At 33.8% G+C, this 20,064-nt stretch overlaps 1 protein-coding gene across 1 annotated transcript; it reads left to right on the top strand.

The window, feature by feature from the left end:
• Positions 1-8,789: 8,789 nt before the first annotated feature.
• On the top strand, positions 8,790-11,680 carry LOC105794884 (uncharacterized). Its single transcript, XM_052628947.1, has 5 exons — positions 8,790-9,259; positions 9,341-9,412; positions 9,729-9,766; positions 10,771-10,873; positions 11,644-11,680. Exons 1-5 carry the CDS (start codon positions 8,790-8,792, stop codon positions 11,678-11,680), a joined length of 720 nt encoding a protein of 239 aa, XP_052484907.1.
• The last annotated feature ends 8,384 nt before the right edge of the window (positions 11,681-20,064 follow it).

Below are 20,064 nucleotides of genomic sequence, written 5' to 3'. Positions count from 1 at the left end.
TATATCCACTAGGACGCCAAAATTTGTACCATCATTCTCCCGCTGTAATACAAGGGTATAAATATGTGGCTTTTCCTCCGTCCTCTTTTATCACAATTCGGGGATATAGGATCTGAACCGTTCTGGTTTCCTACACCATTCTCAGGGTGTCGTACCAAAGTCTTATGCGCAAATGAAGGCTCTTTTCTCCGAGGTAACCTCTTCCTATTGCCTGATGATCATTGCTTGCTGTTCATTTAAGCTTTGTCATTGACACGACATCTTGTCATTTTGTTCAATCAATGCACTTGGCAACATAAATCCAAAGAGAAAGTCTAAATTCAAACACTTCCTTCTCAGATTTCCAACCTTTAAGATTGATGTGTTCTAAACAATAGTCCTGTTTCAGGCTCCTATATTATTTAGAAACTTTTTAGAGTAATATGCAAAACTTCCTTTGTGAAAGTTTTATTAGACCATTAATCATTATTCCAATGCAACATGCTTGCAAAAAGGGTCATAACAATGGATAAGAATAAAGTTGGTTCTGAGCATAGCTCGAAAGAACAAGTTATCCAAAAATAGTAAAGAAGGATGACAAAGAAATTGATTAGGAATGTATATCTTGGAAAAGAAAAAAGGTATTCCAAGAACAACAAATAATATGAGAATTGGGTGCCTCAGATATCGCAGCTTGAACTTCTCTGTACAAACTTTCTGAAGACCATTTTGAGTTTGACATGTGTTTAGGAGATCTACAGTGCTTTGTCGATGCCCCAAGATGTCGCTTATCCCTTCCTGTTGATTCAGGTATAGCAAGGTCACCACATGCCCCAATATGATCAAAATTCGAATCGCTCTGATTGCCTCATGCCCCATTCTGAACAAATATTTGAGCCGCCATTTTCGGGTTTTCAACTCAAATCCCCTTTGGCCTAAAGCGCCCTTTCCGGGTTTTCCCCTTAGCCTCTTCATTTTTCATTTTCATTTTTCATTTTTCATTCTCATTTTTCATTTTTTTGACTCAGAGTGCCATTTGCGGGTTTTCACCTTGGTCCTTTCTTCTTCTTTAAACGAAGTATTTCTTGACTGGATCCGAGTTTATAGGACTAGCAATCTCACTCAGGATCAGTGCTCTTCTGAAGAATGTCTTCTTTACAACGTAGGGACATTCCTGGTTTGGCATTCATTTCCCCCTGGAATCCTTTTGGAGAGGAATGATCTTTTTCAACATCCGACCCTCTCGTGGAATTCTCTGAGATGACACTGTTCATTATGGGCTCGTATCATTTGTTTCTGGTACATCCGACCCTGAAGAATAGCTTTTAACCTTTTTTCTAGGTTCAACTGATCGCATCGCGATTGGATCCATTCTGCTTTATCCAATTCTAGCTCAACTAATACCCGGAGAGAAATGATTTCAATAGGTAAAACTACTTAAACCCCGCAAACCAAAGAGAAAGGTATTGCCCCGGTATAGATGTTCGACAAGCAAGGAAGGTAAATAGTAATTTCTCATGCCAATCCTTGTAAGTCTCAGTCATTTTCCTTCAATTTTCGATGTTCAACTCTAGGCAATTCAGTGATGCATCGTGGTGTCCACTTCTGAGTTAATTTGAGACCTCAGCGATCGTGCTATTGTTTAAGTTCAATGCATTCTCCAATACCCTCTTCTTTGAAATTCTGTATCAGTATACGATGACTTTGGCTCATGAAGTAGCCTCTCAAAATGAAGCAATGCCCATTAGAAGTCTTCGATAATGGTGATGTCCATGTCTCATTGTGCTCGAAATTTGAGTTGCCCTTTTCAAGTTTTCAACTCAAAACCTCATTTGGTCACAAAGCGCCCTTTGTGGGTTTTCACTTTGGCCTCTCATTTTCTTTTTCTTTTCTTTTTCATTCTGATTTTTCATCTAGATTTCTCTTTTTTCATTCCTCTTTCTTTTTCTCATTTTCATTTTGATCTTGATTTTGATTTTTTCTTCTTTCTTCTTTTTTTTTTATTTTTGATTTTTGATTTTTTTTCATTTTGACTTTGACTTTGATTTTTCTTTTTCTTTCTTTTTTTGATCTGAGCCTTTTGGGGCACAACTACGACAGAAAACTTTGGATCTTCCTCTTTAATCAGGATGGACCCAACAACAACTTGAAGAGGTAGAAATTCGACTTCAAATGGGCAAAGCTATGCTGACTCCACGAGAAAGGCATTGCCCCGGCAATGAATTACATCGTTCTTACTACAAATTTCTGACATCGTGCTGTTGTGCAGATTTAATTATCGGTGTTTAACCTAGGCATATCCTGGTATGATCCTACAAAGATATCTTCAAAATCTAGAGGTGCCTCAACAAGGTCTTGCTTCGTCTCTGCGGTCAAGTTAATTCTAATCTTTACCACGCTCACAACTTCTAATGATTCATTGTGAGGTAGGATCTGTCTATCCTCTTATTCTACCATCCTCAACAAATTCGGAGATAAGCTACAATCTATGTCATTTCCAAAGTCATGAGATCCGTCCAAACACATGCCTCGCTCAAGAGGAAAATCTGAGTCTGTAGCAGTGTCACTCATGTCATTGATCTCTGGGGACTCATAATAAGTACCAAAGAATATACAAAAGAAAGTATAAATTTATGAATAATTATTTATACAATATGATTATGAATGAATGATGTGGAAGAAAATCTAAAAGAATGAAATAATTAGAAATAATTATTCAAAAAGAATGAAAGAATATTGGCTCAAAAAGGAATGCAAAGATGTATTTTATTAGAATAATTACGTTCAGACATTAGCCTATTTCACAAAGGAATTTCTATCGCTTTAGGCTAAAAACAACAAAAATGTTCTGAACATTACTCCAAATAAGATCTAAAGACTACAAGGATTTCTTCCGCAATCCAATCACTTAGAATGCTCTCAAATTTATAAGGGCGGGCATCTAACAAGTTCCCTTTTCAATTGTGTCCTCATATATGCCATTGGTGTGAACACTTGCCAACACTTCTTCATACATCACATTCATCCCGTTGTCAATATGATTGGGTAGATAGCTTTCTGCACTAGCTGAGTCACCCAACTTGACAATACCCATTTTGATGAATTTTTCGACTAGCTTCTTGAAGGCAATGCAATTCTCTATTGAATGCCCCGTAATTCCCGCATGGTAGTCGCATTGTGCGTTCATATCGTACCATTTGGGATAAGGAGGTTGTAAAGGGGTCAAGTAACGAGGAGCAACAACATGCGCATCGAACAAGCTTTGATACAGCTCCTTATATAACATCAGAATTGGTGTGAACTAGAGCTTTTCAGTACCTAGTTTTACTCCAGATTCTTGCTTTAAAGGGCTCTGATGGTTGGTGGTCTCCGTCTTTGGCCTGCCCACAGTGATTGGTTTTGAGTGGCCCTTGTTATATCCACCTACATTATCCCTTTTATTCTCCTTCTTCCTTGGGGACTTTGTAGTATCTGGTTACTCTACCCTCATCTGCTTTATTTCGGCTAGATTAGCAACAAGATTAACTAAATCGTTCCTTAAATTGGATTCTAAGCCTGTCAGGCAATTCACTGGTGTCGATGTACCAGTCTGATAGTATTGGGATCTGATAGTAAAGAGTGCTCCTTGTGGGCGCCCATCTGGCTGGACCTGGACACTTGTCGGAGAACAATCTAAGGAATAGACAAGATCTTCATTATCAACCCCACAGTAAACCACCGGGTCTTTCACTTCTTTTGACTTTTCTGCTAGCAATCAGTTGAACTGGTTTATCATAGTTCTCTATAATTCTAGCATCTGATCTCTCATTTCCTGTTGAAATTCAGTCAATTGCTCCTGCATCTGAATCTGCATTCGCTCTAATTTTCCAACCTTCGTTCTATTTTTCTAACCTTTGTTTGGATACCGTAAGGGTGTTGGGTTGGTTGGTTTTCCAGGTTAGCTGAAATGAATTTATTCAATTAGACTCTTTTAATGGATTTTAATGCATATAATGCAAATGCATGAAATGAATGCCTAAAGAGACGTTGAATCTGATTCAATTACATTTAGAAAACTTTTCTAGAAAGCAAATTCCTTTACATAAAGCAGAGGCATGTACGGCTTCGCCCTTATATTCCAAGAGACAATATCGATCTTTTTCTTCATCCGCACGTTTGAGGTAATCTCGCCAATAGGTGCCATTGCTAGCTCCTTTTCTTGATCTTGGTCGCGATCCATCACCTGCCCATCTTCATAAGGCTCGTCAGCTTCTTTAAGGGAGTTGGAACGTCGAAGACTCTCAGACAATCGCCTTGAATCCTCAGGCCATGAAGCAAGGTCACGAACTCTTCCCTCGCCATTATTGTGTTTCTCAGAATATATTCGGGAAGTCGTATTGTTTTCCACTTTATCAAGGAATTCGTATTCCATGACAAACTTTCTAAGTCAGTAATCAAACTTGAATCAATACCTCCTTCCTAAGATGTAAATGCAATGCAATCTCAATCAAAACACAACAAAAGGGGTTAGTACAAAACAGAAGTAAACAAGGAAAACAAAAAGTACCTAATTAGGTAACCACTAGGGATCTGGAGTGGTTTTACCAAGGTTAAGTTCCTAAGTCCACTATATGAGGTTTGGCTCTAAGGATAAGGTACCCGAACCAGCAGATTCCTCGATCTTCACCCATTATAAGCTCATACAGATCGAGTTCGGTTCAGGGGAATACATTTCCCTATGGCCATGCGGAGATGAAAATCTCACGAAGACATAGGTACGGATGCATCCCGAAAGCGATTCACTATCCCATGCGGAGGTGAAAACCTCACAAAGGCGTAGTTTCTCACTCCCACTTAAAGGTGTGACCCATGGTCATGCAATGCAATGTGCGGAGATATAAAAATAAAATACAGAACATGATGAAAAATATAACTCACAACAAAGAAAATGCAATGAGAGGATCGTAAATTTAAATCAAATTTTAAACTTTCGACAAAAAGACAAGAAATAATCAACATGTGGCTTGACTCTCTTATTCTGGGTCCCCAGTGGAGTCGCCAAGCTGTTGACACCATTTTTTGATAAAACTGGGTCGACTTGGGTTTTGAAAAATGAAAACGAAAGTGGGAGTCGCCACCAATCTTTTTGATAGGTGTGATCGGATCACCTTTAAAATCGAAACCCAATAAGTTAGGGTACGACCTTCTCGAATCTAAACGCGAAATTTTGTTTATTCAAAAGTCATAATTTAAAAGGATATTCTGCTATTTAGGTTAAACAAGAAATCGAAACCCAGCATGTTAGGGCACGTTTCCTCGAATTTCCAAACGCAAAATATTTCCTTATTTTCGAAATTTTCTTTTGAATGATAAAGAGTAAGATATTTGAAGTAAGCATTTATCTTATTTTAAAAAAAATGATAAAGCAATCTAAATTGGATAACTATGTTGGGGTTTAATTTACAATACAATGACGTGAAATGACGATATAATAATAATCATGGAATAATGATACATGGATAAAATTACGCAAATGTATAACAATAATATGAAAATGCGAGTAAACTAATTATGGCATCCACAATGACAATACCCACTCGACATACATTATTTGAATACTAGTATTAATAATTAAAGGCTAATAAATCAAGTAACATATATAACAATTTCAACATGAATAGCATAAGACAAATTAGAACAAATAAAATGCAGGATAGTTTTTAAAAAGATAATAAATAAATTTTGAACAAATAATGTGAAAAAGAAATATTTAAAAAAAAATATATATATATATATATATATATATATATATATATATATATATATACCAAACAATTTTAAAATACTACGTATGAAAAATATTTAAAATGAGTAATATGTATGTACATGTAGAAGCGTGAAATAAGAAAACTTTTAAAATGGATTATAAATAAAACATGAAAACAAATAGCATGGTTGAAAAGGTACAAAATAATTTTAGAATAATTAGTGTATATAATACATTCTAATATATATAAGATAAAATAATATATTATGTACTTAAGATAAATAGCTAAAAAATTTATATCATATAAAAGCTTAAAATAAGTACATAAAGAAAAGGAAGAGAAATGTTTTTAAAACAAAACAGTGAACTAAAGAAGATAATGTGCATATATATGTATATATTTAAAATAAATAAAGTATACATAAAAAACTTGAAATAAATAATGATGAATTTAAAACAGTTTACAATAATAATATAAGAGGAACTCTTAAATACTATAAAATAAAAACAAAAGCAGTTTAAAAGGAAAAAACGTACATATAAACCAGAAATGGAGGCTAAAGGGGTCAAAGGCATGATTGAAACCAGAAATAAAATAAAGGGGATAATTAAAAATTAAAAGATGGAACGAGGGATCGATTTGCAACGTGCTAAAAACATCAGGGAGCGAACGAAGAAATATGCCAAGCCCCTTGTGCGCAGCGTTTCAGTGCAAAGGGGCACACATGGTCAAAGGACCCGATTGAAGCAGACACGGAATTCGCAGCCCAAATTGAAAAAAAAAATAAAAAGGTTAGATTGCACTTCAGCGCAAGGTGAAGGGACCAAATGCGCAAATTACCCATTAGGGCAAGAATGCGCAGATCCCCTTCCTTCAAACGGCGCCGTTTTACAATCACCATAAAAGCTAAAATTTTACTCTTATTTTTTCTGCTGTTTCATTTTCTGCAAAGAATACAAAAGAACAAAAAATAAAAGGGGCTTCCTCTTCTCTGCTATTGGAACCCCGCCGTCATCCGCCGCATCCCCATCGCAACGCCACCAAGGACAGTGGCCGGAGTCATGCGAAACAAAAGGGCTTCTCAACCCGAGCCTAGCAAAACAGGTAAGAAAAAAAGAAGCCTTCCTCGTCCCTTCTTTAAACTCGTCTCCGGTGATAAAGAACGAGACTCCGGCGAAGAGACCGTAGCCTAGGCGAGTTTTTTTCTTTTTATTATTATTTTTGAATATATGAAGAAAAAAATAAAAAATAAAAAAATCAAAACAAATTTAAATAAACACTTCAACAGAGAACAAAGTTTTCACCTTAAGTTTTGCTTTTTATTTCTTAATATTCGTGAAAAAGAAAAAAGAAGAAGGCCTTACAAGGCTGAAATCCAGGCTTTTATAGCCAATTACAATTCATTTTTTTATTTTTTTCTCTATTTTTGTCCCATTTTTGCTTCTGGTTTTCTACCTTTGCGTGTTCTCCTTTTGTTTTTGCAGGCGGAGCAGGTGAGTGAAACAGTGGCGGTGACAGAGGAAGAGATGGGACGGGGTAGCCTGTAAATGGCGTCGGAGGAAGGTCAGGGGTCAGAAGACTTCTTATTTTTTGCTGGAAATGTCTTAAGTGTTTGGGCTTGGGTTTTGGGTCTGCAATTGGGTAAATTTTTTTTGGACTTATAGATTGTTAATTGATTTTGGTTTGGTTTATTTGGTATGGGCCCGGGCAAATTTGGGCTTCTACAATATTTTTTTGTGTTTTTGCTTGAAAAAGAGCAATGACATTTTCCCATCCTTTTGAGTTTAGATGAGTTGTCGGTCTATTACCGGCGTTGACTTCATTCACACAAAGCTCACAAAATATCAACGTCAGCTCATCATCCCACACAGCTTTTGTTGCTAAGGTACTATCTCACTCCACAAAATTTCATATCTTTACCATCTATAATTATTTTGATTTTAAATGTCAACCGACATAAAACCATAAATATTAAATTAGATATAATAATATATTTTCATAAAAAATAAGAATAATACATCGCGAATGGATGAAAGCCATAAGTGTTCATGAACACTAAAGAAAAAATTCTCAAAGATCCATGGTAAATAATAACGAGGATATAAAAAGGATAATTGATTATGACTATCTTTTCAAAATGAATAAAGACATTTTGGTTTTTTTGTTGGGTTTTTGGTTTTCTTGTTTGCCTTATCTTTGAAGAGTTCTAAACAATAACGAGGATATAAAAAGCTGTTTTTTTTTTTGTAAGCAAGAAGATTATGCAATCGATTTGTTCATCTTTAAAGCTTTACTTGAACTATTGTTTTCTTTGTTCATCTTTAAAGCTTTACTTAAACTATTGTTTTCTTTTCACTTTAGGCATCTATGGTAGAGCTGCAAGAATTTTTGTTTAATATAGGCTTCAAATTCTCTTCTTTGTAATTTTTTTGTTTAAATTTTGTTGTGTTTATTTTTTATTTTTTTGCTTAAAAATAGAGTCTTTGATTCAACTGGTTCAAGTTCTCTGCACATTTGGGGTTGTTCTATATCTTCACAAGAAAGGTAATTCCCTAATTTGTTTCACAAATCCTATAATTTTTTATTATCATGATTTAAGTTCAAAATTAGTATCTTTCAAGAAAAATATTGGATCTTCATGCTTCAAGTAATTCGAATACGCCGAATATACTACATATTTTTTTTATTTTTATAATACACTACATATATTTTTTATTTTTAAAATACACTACATATATTTTTTACTTTTAAAATACACTACATATATTTTTTTATATATTTTATTTTTAAAATACACTACATATATTTTTATTTTTAAAATACACTACATATTTTTTTTATTTTAAAATACACTACATATATTTTTTACTTTTAAAATACACTACATATATATATTTTAAAATACACTACATATATATTTTTTATTTCTAGAATACACCACATATATTTTCTATTTTTAAAATATACTACATATTTTTTTTATTTTTAAAATACAATACATGTATTTTTTTTATTTTTAAAATCCATTACATATATTTTTTTATTTTTAAAATTTTAAATACAATGAAATCCCATCTCCCATCTCCCCTCTTCCATCATTCCCCTCTTCCACCGTATCCTTCTCCCATTTCCCATTCCCATGCAATACCCATTCTCATTTCCCATTCCCATTTCCCATTTCCCATTCCACCGTGCCCTCCTCCTATTTCCCATTCCCATCTCCCCTCTTCCATCGATTCCCCTCTTCCACCGTTCTCTCCTCCCATTTCCCATTCCCATGCAATACCCATTCCCATTCCCATTCCCATTTCCCATTCCCATTCCATTCCCAATTCCCATTTCCCATTTCCCATTCCCATTCCCATTATCAACAATACCAACAGCAGCAGCAGCAACAACAGAAACAGCAACAAGGGTGTTTTCTTTACTGTTGAAGAATTGGTTTATTTTATGCAAAAATTGTTCACTGTTGAAGAATTGGCTCTATATAATGGAACTGATGATTCATTACCCATACTCTTAGGAATTTTGGGGTACTTTCTTTTGCCTTATTCGTCATATTATTATATGAACATGTTCTAAAATGCTAATCCAATTTAATACTTTGTGATTAGATCTGTATTTGAAGTTAAGAAGGAAAAATCTCACTATGGTGCTGGAGGAGGTTACAATCATTTCGCTGGAAGGTTTGTTTGTTTTCTTTACTAGGAAATTGGGTCTTTCAAGTAGTTTATGTTAATTATCCTATTTGTTTCCTTTCAGGTATATGTTTATAAATATTTTATGCTGAACTGTGTTTCTGCTTATTAGTTGCTATTACTTGTTCAAGTTCTTTATGTTATTGATGAAACCTTTCGGAAGCTTTACTTAATTCCTAGTTTTGATGCAATTATTCCCCCTTAACAAAGCTTGTTGGGCTATCTTCATGTGCCAATTGCATCCTTTCAGTTTATTTCCAAATTTGCAAACTGATTTCAATTTTGCTGTATGTTGAAAATTCAGAGATGCCTCCCGTGCATTTGTTTCTGGAAATTTTACAGGTAAGTGTTGTGATCCTTCAGCTTATTTGTCAGGATGGTTTTGAGGGTTTTTGGTTTTAGAGAAAATGACTTAAAAGCTGTTCGGAAAATCAAAGTGAGGAGCAAACAAAGACAAAGAATTAGTAAGCTGACTTAGACATATTCTGAATTAATTCTGATTGTACATGAGCTAAAGCAAAATTCCATGTCTCCTCTCTGGCAATTAAAAATCGAGAAATAGCCAACTATGATTCCTCATTGATTGAACCAAACTAATGAATCGTCTATTTTTAATTCCTTTCTTGACCATGAAATGCAACAGAAACAAATTTGGAATTGGTATTTGCATATTCTTGCAAGAAAGTGAGAGAAGGCTTGACTAGTTGGTTAACTTTCAAATCTTAACTTGACGTGACTGAGATGGAGAAAATCCTTGATGATGAACTCTAGAAGCAGCCCATAAGATAATTAAGATATTAAAGATTGTTTTCCTAGTGCTTTTTCCAGTCACCATCTTTTGTTAGGGTCATTAGAAACATAGGAGGGTTATTGTCACAAAGTCAACAACCTTTAATGCAAATTAAAAAAGATGTCAATAAAAGTTGGGACTAAATTCGAAGAAAATTAGAATCTTACTGATCACTGGCTTATGCTGTAATAGATATTAGCAATTGGGCACATTTAAGCAAGTCCTAAATATATGCATTTTTTTATTCCTAAGTCTTGTTAAGTTCTTTTATGCTTGACAATATAAATGTTTCCTTGATACCACATAGAATGAACTTTACTTCTAGGCTTAACCTCAGGTTATGATGCTAAATACAAACTCAAAAAAGAGGTTCTGAAAACTGATGAAGGTACGCACATACAATGTGCATCTTTGTTGTCCCTACATTGACAAAATAACAAATTGTGTATGGAGTAAATTTCTTTTAGAAAATATTACATATCTAAGAGCTGCCATAGAAAATTTCATTTTAGCCTGATAAATATTTTTATCCCTTGTTTCTTCAATTTTCAAACAGGAGCTGGACTTACAGATTCATTGCGAGGTTTATCCAGCACCGAGGTAATGATGTATTTCCTCTTCCCTTTCAGGGGTATGACTCCTATCCTAGTTCCTTTGAGGTACTATTTTCGACTTCCTTTCACTTTTTTTTTCGTTCTAACTTTGAATCTATTGTATGATTTGATCGTTATCGGGAATAATTACATGCATTTGTTTGTGTTTTTTCTTTCCTTAAGCAAGTGTTAATAGCCTTGGAAATTCGGTTTGATAATGTTTTTGAGTTTAGATGTTTAGGTAATTTCATTGTGTATGACTTAAAATTATAGTTAGTAATAATATTACTGTAAACCATGCTAAATTATAGGTCCAAAGATCAAAAGATAAAATGTTGCTGCCTATGGGATAAGGTTAGTATATCATTTTGAACCAGACTACTCAAAAGAAAAGCAATAACAATAACAACAATAATAACAGTGAGTGACAGTAAACCATCTCACATTGAAGGAAGAATAACACTTTTTAACCAACCTTCCAAATGTAGACTTCCCCTGTTAATTGAGAAAAAGGGTAAATGTTGAGCATGAGAAAATAAAGGGAAAAAACACAAGATATCTCTAACTTGTTAGTTTGATTGAGGAAACAGAATATCCTAAGCTCCCACAACCAAGAACAAAGCAAAAAAGAGGGGAGAAACTAGCAAAAACGAGGGACAAACCAGTAAACAAGGGAGAAACCAGCAAGAACGAGGGGAAATTTTTGCTGTTTTGTTCCCAAATCTGAAAACAAATAAGATTGAGAAAGAAATTAATTTAACATCTAAGGATAAAATGGTAAATTAATAAATTAAAGTAAGGGTATTATTGTCTTCTAAAAATATCTATTGCCCCAGCTACACCCAATTGATGCTTTTATCACCATCGACTTAAGGTCGCCCAAAGGCGAGAGAATTCCCTCACTGTGTTGGAAGCCTTGCCATCCAAAGGTCATCTCACCACTCCAAAGTGATCAAGTTGATAATAAAGAGGAAAAAATTCAACGCACTGCTGTGCGTTGGTATCCAAAGGGGCTTTTAGATGAAGCAATGCGACAAGGGCAAGTAGAGATATAGTGTTACCTGTACAGCTTCGCAGATTCCATGGCGCTTAAGTCTGCCGAGGAGCTCCGCATAGCTGACATAATACACCCTAATGGTGGCGCCGCCACTTTATCGCAAATAGCTTCATGCATTAATGACAGCCTTACTTCGCTAGATATCACCACCCGTGCTCGCATAATGAGATTGCTTGTTCGTAGAAAGATTTTCACTATCCGCCCTCCTTCAGACGGTGGAGATCCCTTGTACGACTTAACTCACTCATCGAGATGGCTTCTACATGACTCAGAGCAAACTTAACTCACTCATCGAGATGGCTTCTACATGACTCGGAGCAATCCCTGACGCCCATGGTACTAATGGAGAATCATCTATGGCAAATGGCTCCTTAGCATTACTTCAGTCAGTGCGTGAAAGAAGGTGGCGTTGCCTTCAAGAAAGCTCATGGGTGTGAGATATGGGATTAGCATCAAGGAATCTTGATTTCAACAAGCTTTTTAATGATGGCCTGGCTTGTACATCCAAGTTCATTACCAGTGCAATCCTGTCAAGTTACAAACAATGGTTCAACTCCATTGGATCGTTGGTTGATGTCGGAGGTGGGACATGAGGCTTAATATTAGAGATCGTCAAATTATATCCACAGATCAAAGGTGTTAACTTTGATTTGCCGCATGTCGTCTCGTCGGCACCGGCATACAATGGAGGTCTCCCATATTGGTGGTGACATGTTTCATGCCATTCCAATTACCGATGCAATCATTATGAAGGTACTTATTTAAATCATGAATTTAAATTCGTTTTTCATAGAGTATAGCATCAAGAAAATTTTTACAAATATTGTAACTGCGGAAATACAATTATTGTTTTTATCTCTTGTAATTGTGAGAGTGAAAATACACGATTCAAGGTATAAAAATCAAAGTTGTCCAATTCTAGTAAAAATACCATAGAGATTGTTGTATTATAGACTACATAAAATTTTTTTATCTTTTACCTTAAAAAAGGCTTTATATGAATATTACCCTCTACATGAATAAAATTAAACTTAGACCATAAAATAGTAAAATATTTTTATAATAATTGAAATGATTTGTTAATCTTATAAGGTGAAGGTAATTAAAATCGTCTGCAGTTTTTTTGAACAATCTCATTATAGGTTCTGATTATATCTATTCTTGTTGATATAATACTTAGAATTACCCATAACCCCTCGCCACCTATAAATAGGAGGATAATACGCTTCAACGTATTTAAACCTACGTCCTCATGCATTGATAATAACGAGAATATTCTATAATTAAATTTAAAATATGACTAAGATGTCATGTTCGCAGAAGTCATTGTATGTCATTTAGCTATGAAAAAAAGCTTGAGATAGGGCCCGCTTTTTTAAAGAATTTTAAAAAATAAAATTTATAAAAATTGTTTAAGATCAAGCTTAAATTTTAAATAAATTTGTGAGTTAATATTTGAATTAAATTTTAAAAGGTAGAACATTTGATGTATTGTGAGTATATGAATTTTATTATCATTATTGAATAAAATAAAATAATAAAAGGTTTATAAATAAATATTAATAAGTTTATTTAAATATAATTAAAAGTAAATAATTATAAATAAATGTTAAAATCCTAAGCTCAGAACTCTATTGTTATTAGCATTTATAATTAATAATATTAATTATATTTAAATAAAATTATTATTTATAGGTCTTTCTATTATTTTTATTTTATTTTATGATAAAATATCATATTATTTATTGATGATGCATGAGACTCATGCATTGACGGTATATTAAATATTATTTATTTTTAAAATAAAATAAACATGCAAATCAATAACTTTAAATAAATAATTTAAAATTGAAATAATTAATTAATAAAATATAATTAATTTACAGGAATATTACAAAATATATAATTTATAATCAAATAATAAAATAAAATTTTAATATTTTTCCTCAGCAACTAAAAAATAAATACCAAAACTAGTAGCGAGTTACCATACACCGATATCTTGATTTAAATACATTTTTTAAAATAAAAATTAATAAAAAGTCGGATTAAATATGAATTATTTTAAATTACATGACACTCCTGTCTCTCTAAAATACAAAATTTTAAAATAAAATAATGTCTAAAATAGTATATAAATTGAAAAAAAACGTTATAGGTGGAATGAAGTTGACCGCTATAACAACATTTTACTGTAATGTTTGAGTATCTATCAAAATCGATAATTTCTAGAACAACAACAATCACGGTAGAAGAGCATTTTCTATTAAATTAATTTTTATAACAACAAATTACTTAAAATTTTAAGTAAAATTATAAATATTTCATATAAATAAGCTTATTGATTATAATTCATTAAATAAAAAGATCTCAACTAAATTATTATATTAATAAAATGTTTAAATTTCAGATGAAAAATTTATTAATCATATTTTATTAAATAAAATAATATTTAATGAGTGGAAGTAAATATATGAATTCAATAAACAATTAAGTTTCTTAATTAATTAAATATTCTACTATTAATTTGGAACATCATAAGCTTATAAATCAATCAGTGAATTTAATAACTCATGATAAATTAATTAATTTAAATTGATAGTTCATATTAATTAACTGAACTTGTTGATGGTGAACTTCATAATTAATCATGTGGAAGAATCTAAAATAAAAGGTGCACAAAAATAATAATGCATGCATTTGCTATACATCTTTTAATTTTGTTGATTTGATCCTCACCTTCCTTTTTAAATATAATTCTCACTTTCTTTCTTTGATAGAAATTCATTATATGAATTCTATTGTAGGTTTATAACAATTATCTTTTATAACAACATGTTATAAGTGTATCACAACCCCACTTTATAACAAACAAAACCTTGACGGAAAAATAAGATTGTTATAGAGAAAGTTAACGTAGTATAGATATAGATATGTTTGGTTTAAACCAATTAATTTTGTTTAAAAGTGAGAGATTATAAATTTATAATCCTTGAAAGATTTAAATAAAGAAAATAATTTTGTTCAATAAAAAAATAACCAAACATGACAGGAGGCCACAAGGTGAGGAAAGTTCCATAAAAAAGGGAAAAATATAATGCTATATCCATAAGGGTTTTTTTTTTGGATGATTTTAATTAAAAATTAAGTAACGGAGAAAATGTTAAGAAAATTACTTTTAGGTTGCAAATCATATGTTTTTGTTGGTTGCCGAATCAACTTAATAGTAATAGAAGATTAATATCATGCCATGGAATTTTAATTAAGTTTTAGCACTATTTAGAATAGTTAACAACATATTTGAAGTAATATTAATGATAAGAAAATAACTAGTTATTAATTTTTTTTGTATGTTTTTTATTTGCAGTGGATATTGCATGATTGGACTGCTGAGGAATGAATAAAAATATTAAGGAATTGTAAGAAAGCAATACCAAGAGATAATGGAAAAGTGATAATTTTTTAAATAATTTTGAAAGAAGATGGAAGTGGAGTGTTTGATGATATTGGATTTGTGATGGACCTCGTAATGTTTGCACATATCAATGCTAAGGAGAGAACAGAGGCGGAATGGAAGAAAATCTTGGAATTAGGAGGCTTTTCTCACTACAAAATCATTAACATCCCTGCATTGGTTTCCATCATAGAGGCGTATCCTGATGCTTAGTAGCTTTTTAGCATAATGCCAGTGTAACACCCCAAACCCGACCTGGACATTATGGCTGAATCTGGCAATGTCACATGATAATGTGTTTGAAAACCGATGCTCGTGTTGAAAAATCGTAACTTTGCTTAAAACATTTTCCGTTTAGATCTCGTCGTTATCTTTTATTAATCCTAAAATTGTGTTTTTTATTATACATTGCAGAAGCTTTTTAAAACAGTTTGTGTCCTTGAGGGTATTTTGCTAAAACACATGCATTTCTTTTAAAAACCCATGTTTTATCTACCTCTAATAGATATAAAACATAAAGTAGTATAAAATCTAAATTTTAAGCAAAAACTCATAGCGGCCATTATTATAGAAAAATACCCCAAATAAAGCTTATTTTTTAAAAGAAATAATCCTAATTAAATACGAATAGTAAAAAGGAGTTGTGTGGCCATCGCTGAGTCCTCCGCCGCTCCGATCTGCCTAAGTCTGGGGATTACCTGAACATATGAATGAGAAGGGTGAGTTTATGAAAACTCAATGTGTAATCCCCACATAAAGAAGCAGACACTATGCAATTATAGTCTGGGCCTAAGCCCATTTCAGTAACAATTTCAGTTTCAGTTAGGGCCTTAGCCCACTATAATATAGAAGCATTCATGCATTTGGGCCTTGGCCCACTACAGTATCAATACTCAGTATAATAATAGATATGCAGTATCAAATCCTACCCAGCCAGCCTCTACACTGCAACTCCGTCCAACCCTACACTCCATGTGGGAATATAATCAACCCACCTATCCCTACACTTCAAAAAGTACCGAACGAGGCATTAGACAGCAGTTTGTAGCTGAGCTGCCAGGAATTTAGGCATGAGGCCTTTCAGTACACTTCCTCCGAACAATATAACCCCACCCCAATGCAATGCAATATACATATATGACATGCTAAAACATAATATCGTGCATAAAATCAGGGCATACAGTATAAAACCAGTGGGACATCATCATGCTTAATAACAAGCATAATTGTATCAGTCATACAGTTATTTCAGTCAATTTAAGGTTTAGGTAAGCTTATTGACCCTACAGTAGGTCCACAGTCGACTCGGTCGACCTATGTAACCTTAGCAGTCAAATAGTGAAAATAGGCCCACGACCCATGTTGCATGCCCATGTGGGCCCACACGCCCGTATAGCCCACATGGCCCAAAATGGCATTGGCCGTGTGGATCTCACGGCCTGGCCCAATATTCCCACATGCCCGTGTGGTTCACGTGAGTGTAGGCCACGCGCCCGTAAGGCCCATAGGCCCAATTCGGCCCAGCCTATGAATCGCACATAGCCAGCCTCGTCGATCACACACCCATGTTCAATCACATGGCCTACCACATGAGCGACCGCACGCCGGTGTAGCATCGATAATCACATTTTTTGACTTTTCGTAGATTCATGTTTTCAGAGTTGTGTTTACACACCTGGTTTCTATTCGGCGAGAAGGAAAACCCCGAGCCTTTGAAACCTACATTTGACCAAACAATCACTAATTAATCACTTATACCCTTACTCAATCAAAAACACACGAGTTGACCAAGCGTTAACTAGCAACAACGTTACCTTCAATCGAGTAAAGAGGGAGGTTTTGCCCACTTAATTGCCAATAAATGATCCTCTACCCCTCGAATAACTCTTAAACACCAACCAAAATCAGATAAGCATTGATTTATCAGGCAACAAGATAACAATATACTATCGACCCTTACCAACAACGCGAGAAGAGTACCAACTACGAAGTGCAAGAACTTATCAGCAAGTAGAGATTGATAACTAGAAAGATAGCACAGGAAAAGTAATGAGCTGCAAGGGAAAAAAAAGAATCGACAAAAAGAAATGAAAGGAAAGGATGAAAAGAGGGGGAAGACTTGGCCAAGGGAAGAGGGGAACGTTTGCTTACCTTTTTTCAAAGAGTAAATATTTTGGAAAGCCAAAAGAGAGAAACCATAAGAACACTAATTCGGCAGAAAGCAATAAGAACAAAATCAGCACAATAAGCATAGAAAAGGAAATCGACAAGGAAGAAAAACTAGCAGAAGTTTTGGCAGAGAACTTTCAAAAACCAAAAAGAAAATTTCGGTAATGAGGAAACAAAACAACAAATGGCAAATTGTCAAAAATGAAAGAGTTAGGAGAAAGCCGAACTTGCAACTATAGTTTGAATGCTCTCAAACTCCTCACTCCTTAATTTTCTCACCGTATCCCTTAGTCCTCTCCCAAAACCGTCTACCCCTTCCTCAACCACCTAATTCAAATTCCACTCAAACTCTTTAACATTTCAGCTAAACTAGAACACCCACCCGACACAAGCAGCAAAATAAAACACCCCCTGCACATACTAGGACTCGAACTCAAGACCACCAGCACTTTGCCACTCTACTTATCCACTAGACCAGCAGACCCATTCTGACATATTTCACCAACATTTATTTATAAGCCTACTGATTAGAGATAGGGGTTTATTCATTTATGAACATAAATTTGCCCAAGCTAAGGCCTGAACTTAGGACCTCCCAAACACTCCCAGAACACTTAACCACTAAAACAGACAGATATTTGTGTCACAAAATGTAAAATCTCGAAATAGGGCCTAAACGGAACAGTGGTTGCAAAACCACGAATCTGAGATAGAAAAGTTTATTGTGATTAATTTTTATGATTTACTGATTGATTGGATGCATGTGTTAGAATACCGATAAGAAATTTCAACGATTGTGTCTCAATTGCATATTAGGGTTTAATTGCAAAAGTGGGTAAATATGAATTTTAGATGATAAAGGATTTAATGGAAGTGCATAATTGAAGTAGCGGTCCTTAAATGGTAATTAGGCCATTAGATTTTTATGGACAAAAATGGGCATGCATAGATAAAAATAACTAAAGTTTTAATGAAGGGCATTTTAGTCATTTGGTAATAAAAAGAATTAAAAGGGAAAAAGATGGCAAAATGTGCTCATATTCTTCCATAGGGCCAAAACTTCAAGGACACCATAGCTAGGGTTTATCACTTTATCAAGCTCATAGTAAGTGCATCCAAGCCCTACTTTTAAAGTTTTTTTTTTTTACGTTTTTGGAGCCATTGTAGCTAGGTTTAGCTTATTCTACCGTTAATTCATGTTAGGGTTCGAAATATGTTTATTTTGATGTTTTATAGTAGAATATGAAGCTTGAAATTATGTTAAATAACTTTTTCTAGGCGATTTTAAGTGAAAACGAGTAAAACGACATAATCGATAAAAATACCTAATGTTCATAAGTAAATGTTAAAGTGGGAATTTGATGTTGCCATATAAGGGAAAGATGTTCAGTATGCTATAAAACATAAGAATAAGGGATGAAGTTTAATTTCCGAGCTTTGGGGTAAAAGTGTAAATATGAAAAAGTTTAGGGGGAATCATAATTTTGTCAAAGTTCGAGTCAAGGACTTGATGAATGTGATTATTAAAGAAGCTAAATTTGCTATTATAGATCAGGAGGAATGAAATTCAGAGTTAGAACGGGGAAAGAAAAAGGTTAAGGACTAAGTTGCTAGATTTAATCATATCTTGTACCGAGGTAAGTTTATGGTAAATAAATGCAATATTTCAATAATTATTATTAAGGTGTTATTTTCCAACAATTATGTACTTATTTCATGAAATTATTTAATGTTGACTCAAGTATGAGATGATAGAGAATCGGTGTTAAAAAGTCCCGTTGAAACCTTAGGAATGTATCGGATACAAATGTCATGACATTAAGGGAATGAGATCCCATGTAAGACCATGTCTAGAACATGGCATTGGCATTATTGAGGTTATGAGATGTCCCCTGTAAGACCATGTCTGGGACATGGCATTGGCACGGAGATGAGAGGTCCCCCGTAAGATCATGTCTAAGACATGGCATGGGCACCTATATGAGAACTCCCATGTAAGACCATATCTGGGATATGGCATTGGTAGTACAGGAAACATCCCACGTAAGAACATGTCTGGGACATGGCTTTCGCATGTTATCATCAGACAGGAGACCCGGGTATCCTTACTATTCCAAGTGGTTCAACGGGCTAATAAATAGACTATGTTAAAGAAAGTTCAAGTAAAAGCACAATAAATAAATTCAGGTGAGTTATCAGTTATCAGTTGAGGAGAAAATTTCAGCAAGGGAGGAGTAAGTTATAATCATGAGTTATTTAAGTAATCAAGTAAGTAAACAAGTAAGAGACTAAGTAAAGAAGAAAGTAAAGATCATGATACATGATGATAATTTATGAGCATAAATATTTATAAAAAATGTTGTTATTTATTTACTTGTAAACTTACTAAGCTTTATGCTTACTTCTCTTTATTTTCCTTATTTTTATGGTATAGTCAAGCCAATTCGAGGATCGTAAGGATGTCAGAGATCGTTTCACACTATCAACAGACTATCTTGGTATTTTGTGATTTGAAATATTTTAAGTTATGACATGTATAAGGACTTAGTCATTATGTGAGTGTGTTCTTATGATATG

Source organism: Gossypium raimondii, chromosome 3 (assembly GCF_025698545.1).
Source record: "Gossypium raimondii isolate GPD5lz chromosome 3, ASM2569854v1, whole genome shotgun sequence".
Taxonomy (NCBI): domain Eukaryota; kingdom Viridiplantae; phylum Streptophyta; class Magnoliopsida; order Malvales; family Malvaceae; genus Gossypium; species Gossypium raimondii.
This window is presented reverse-complemented; position numbering and strand designations above follow the sequence as displayed.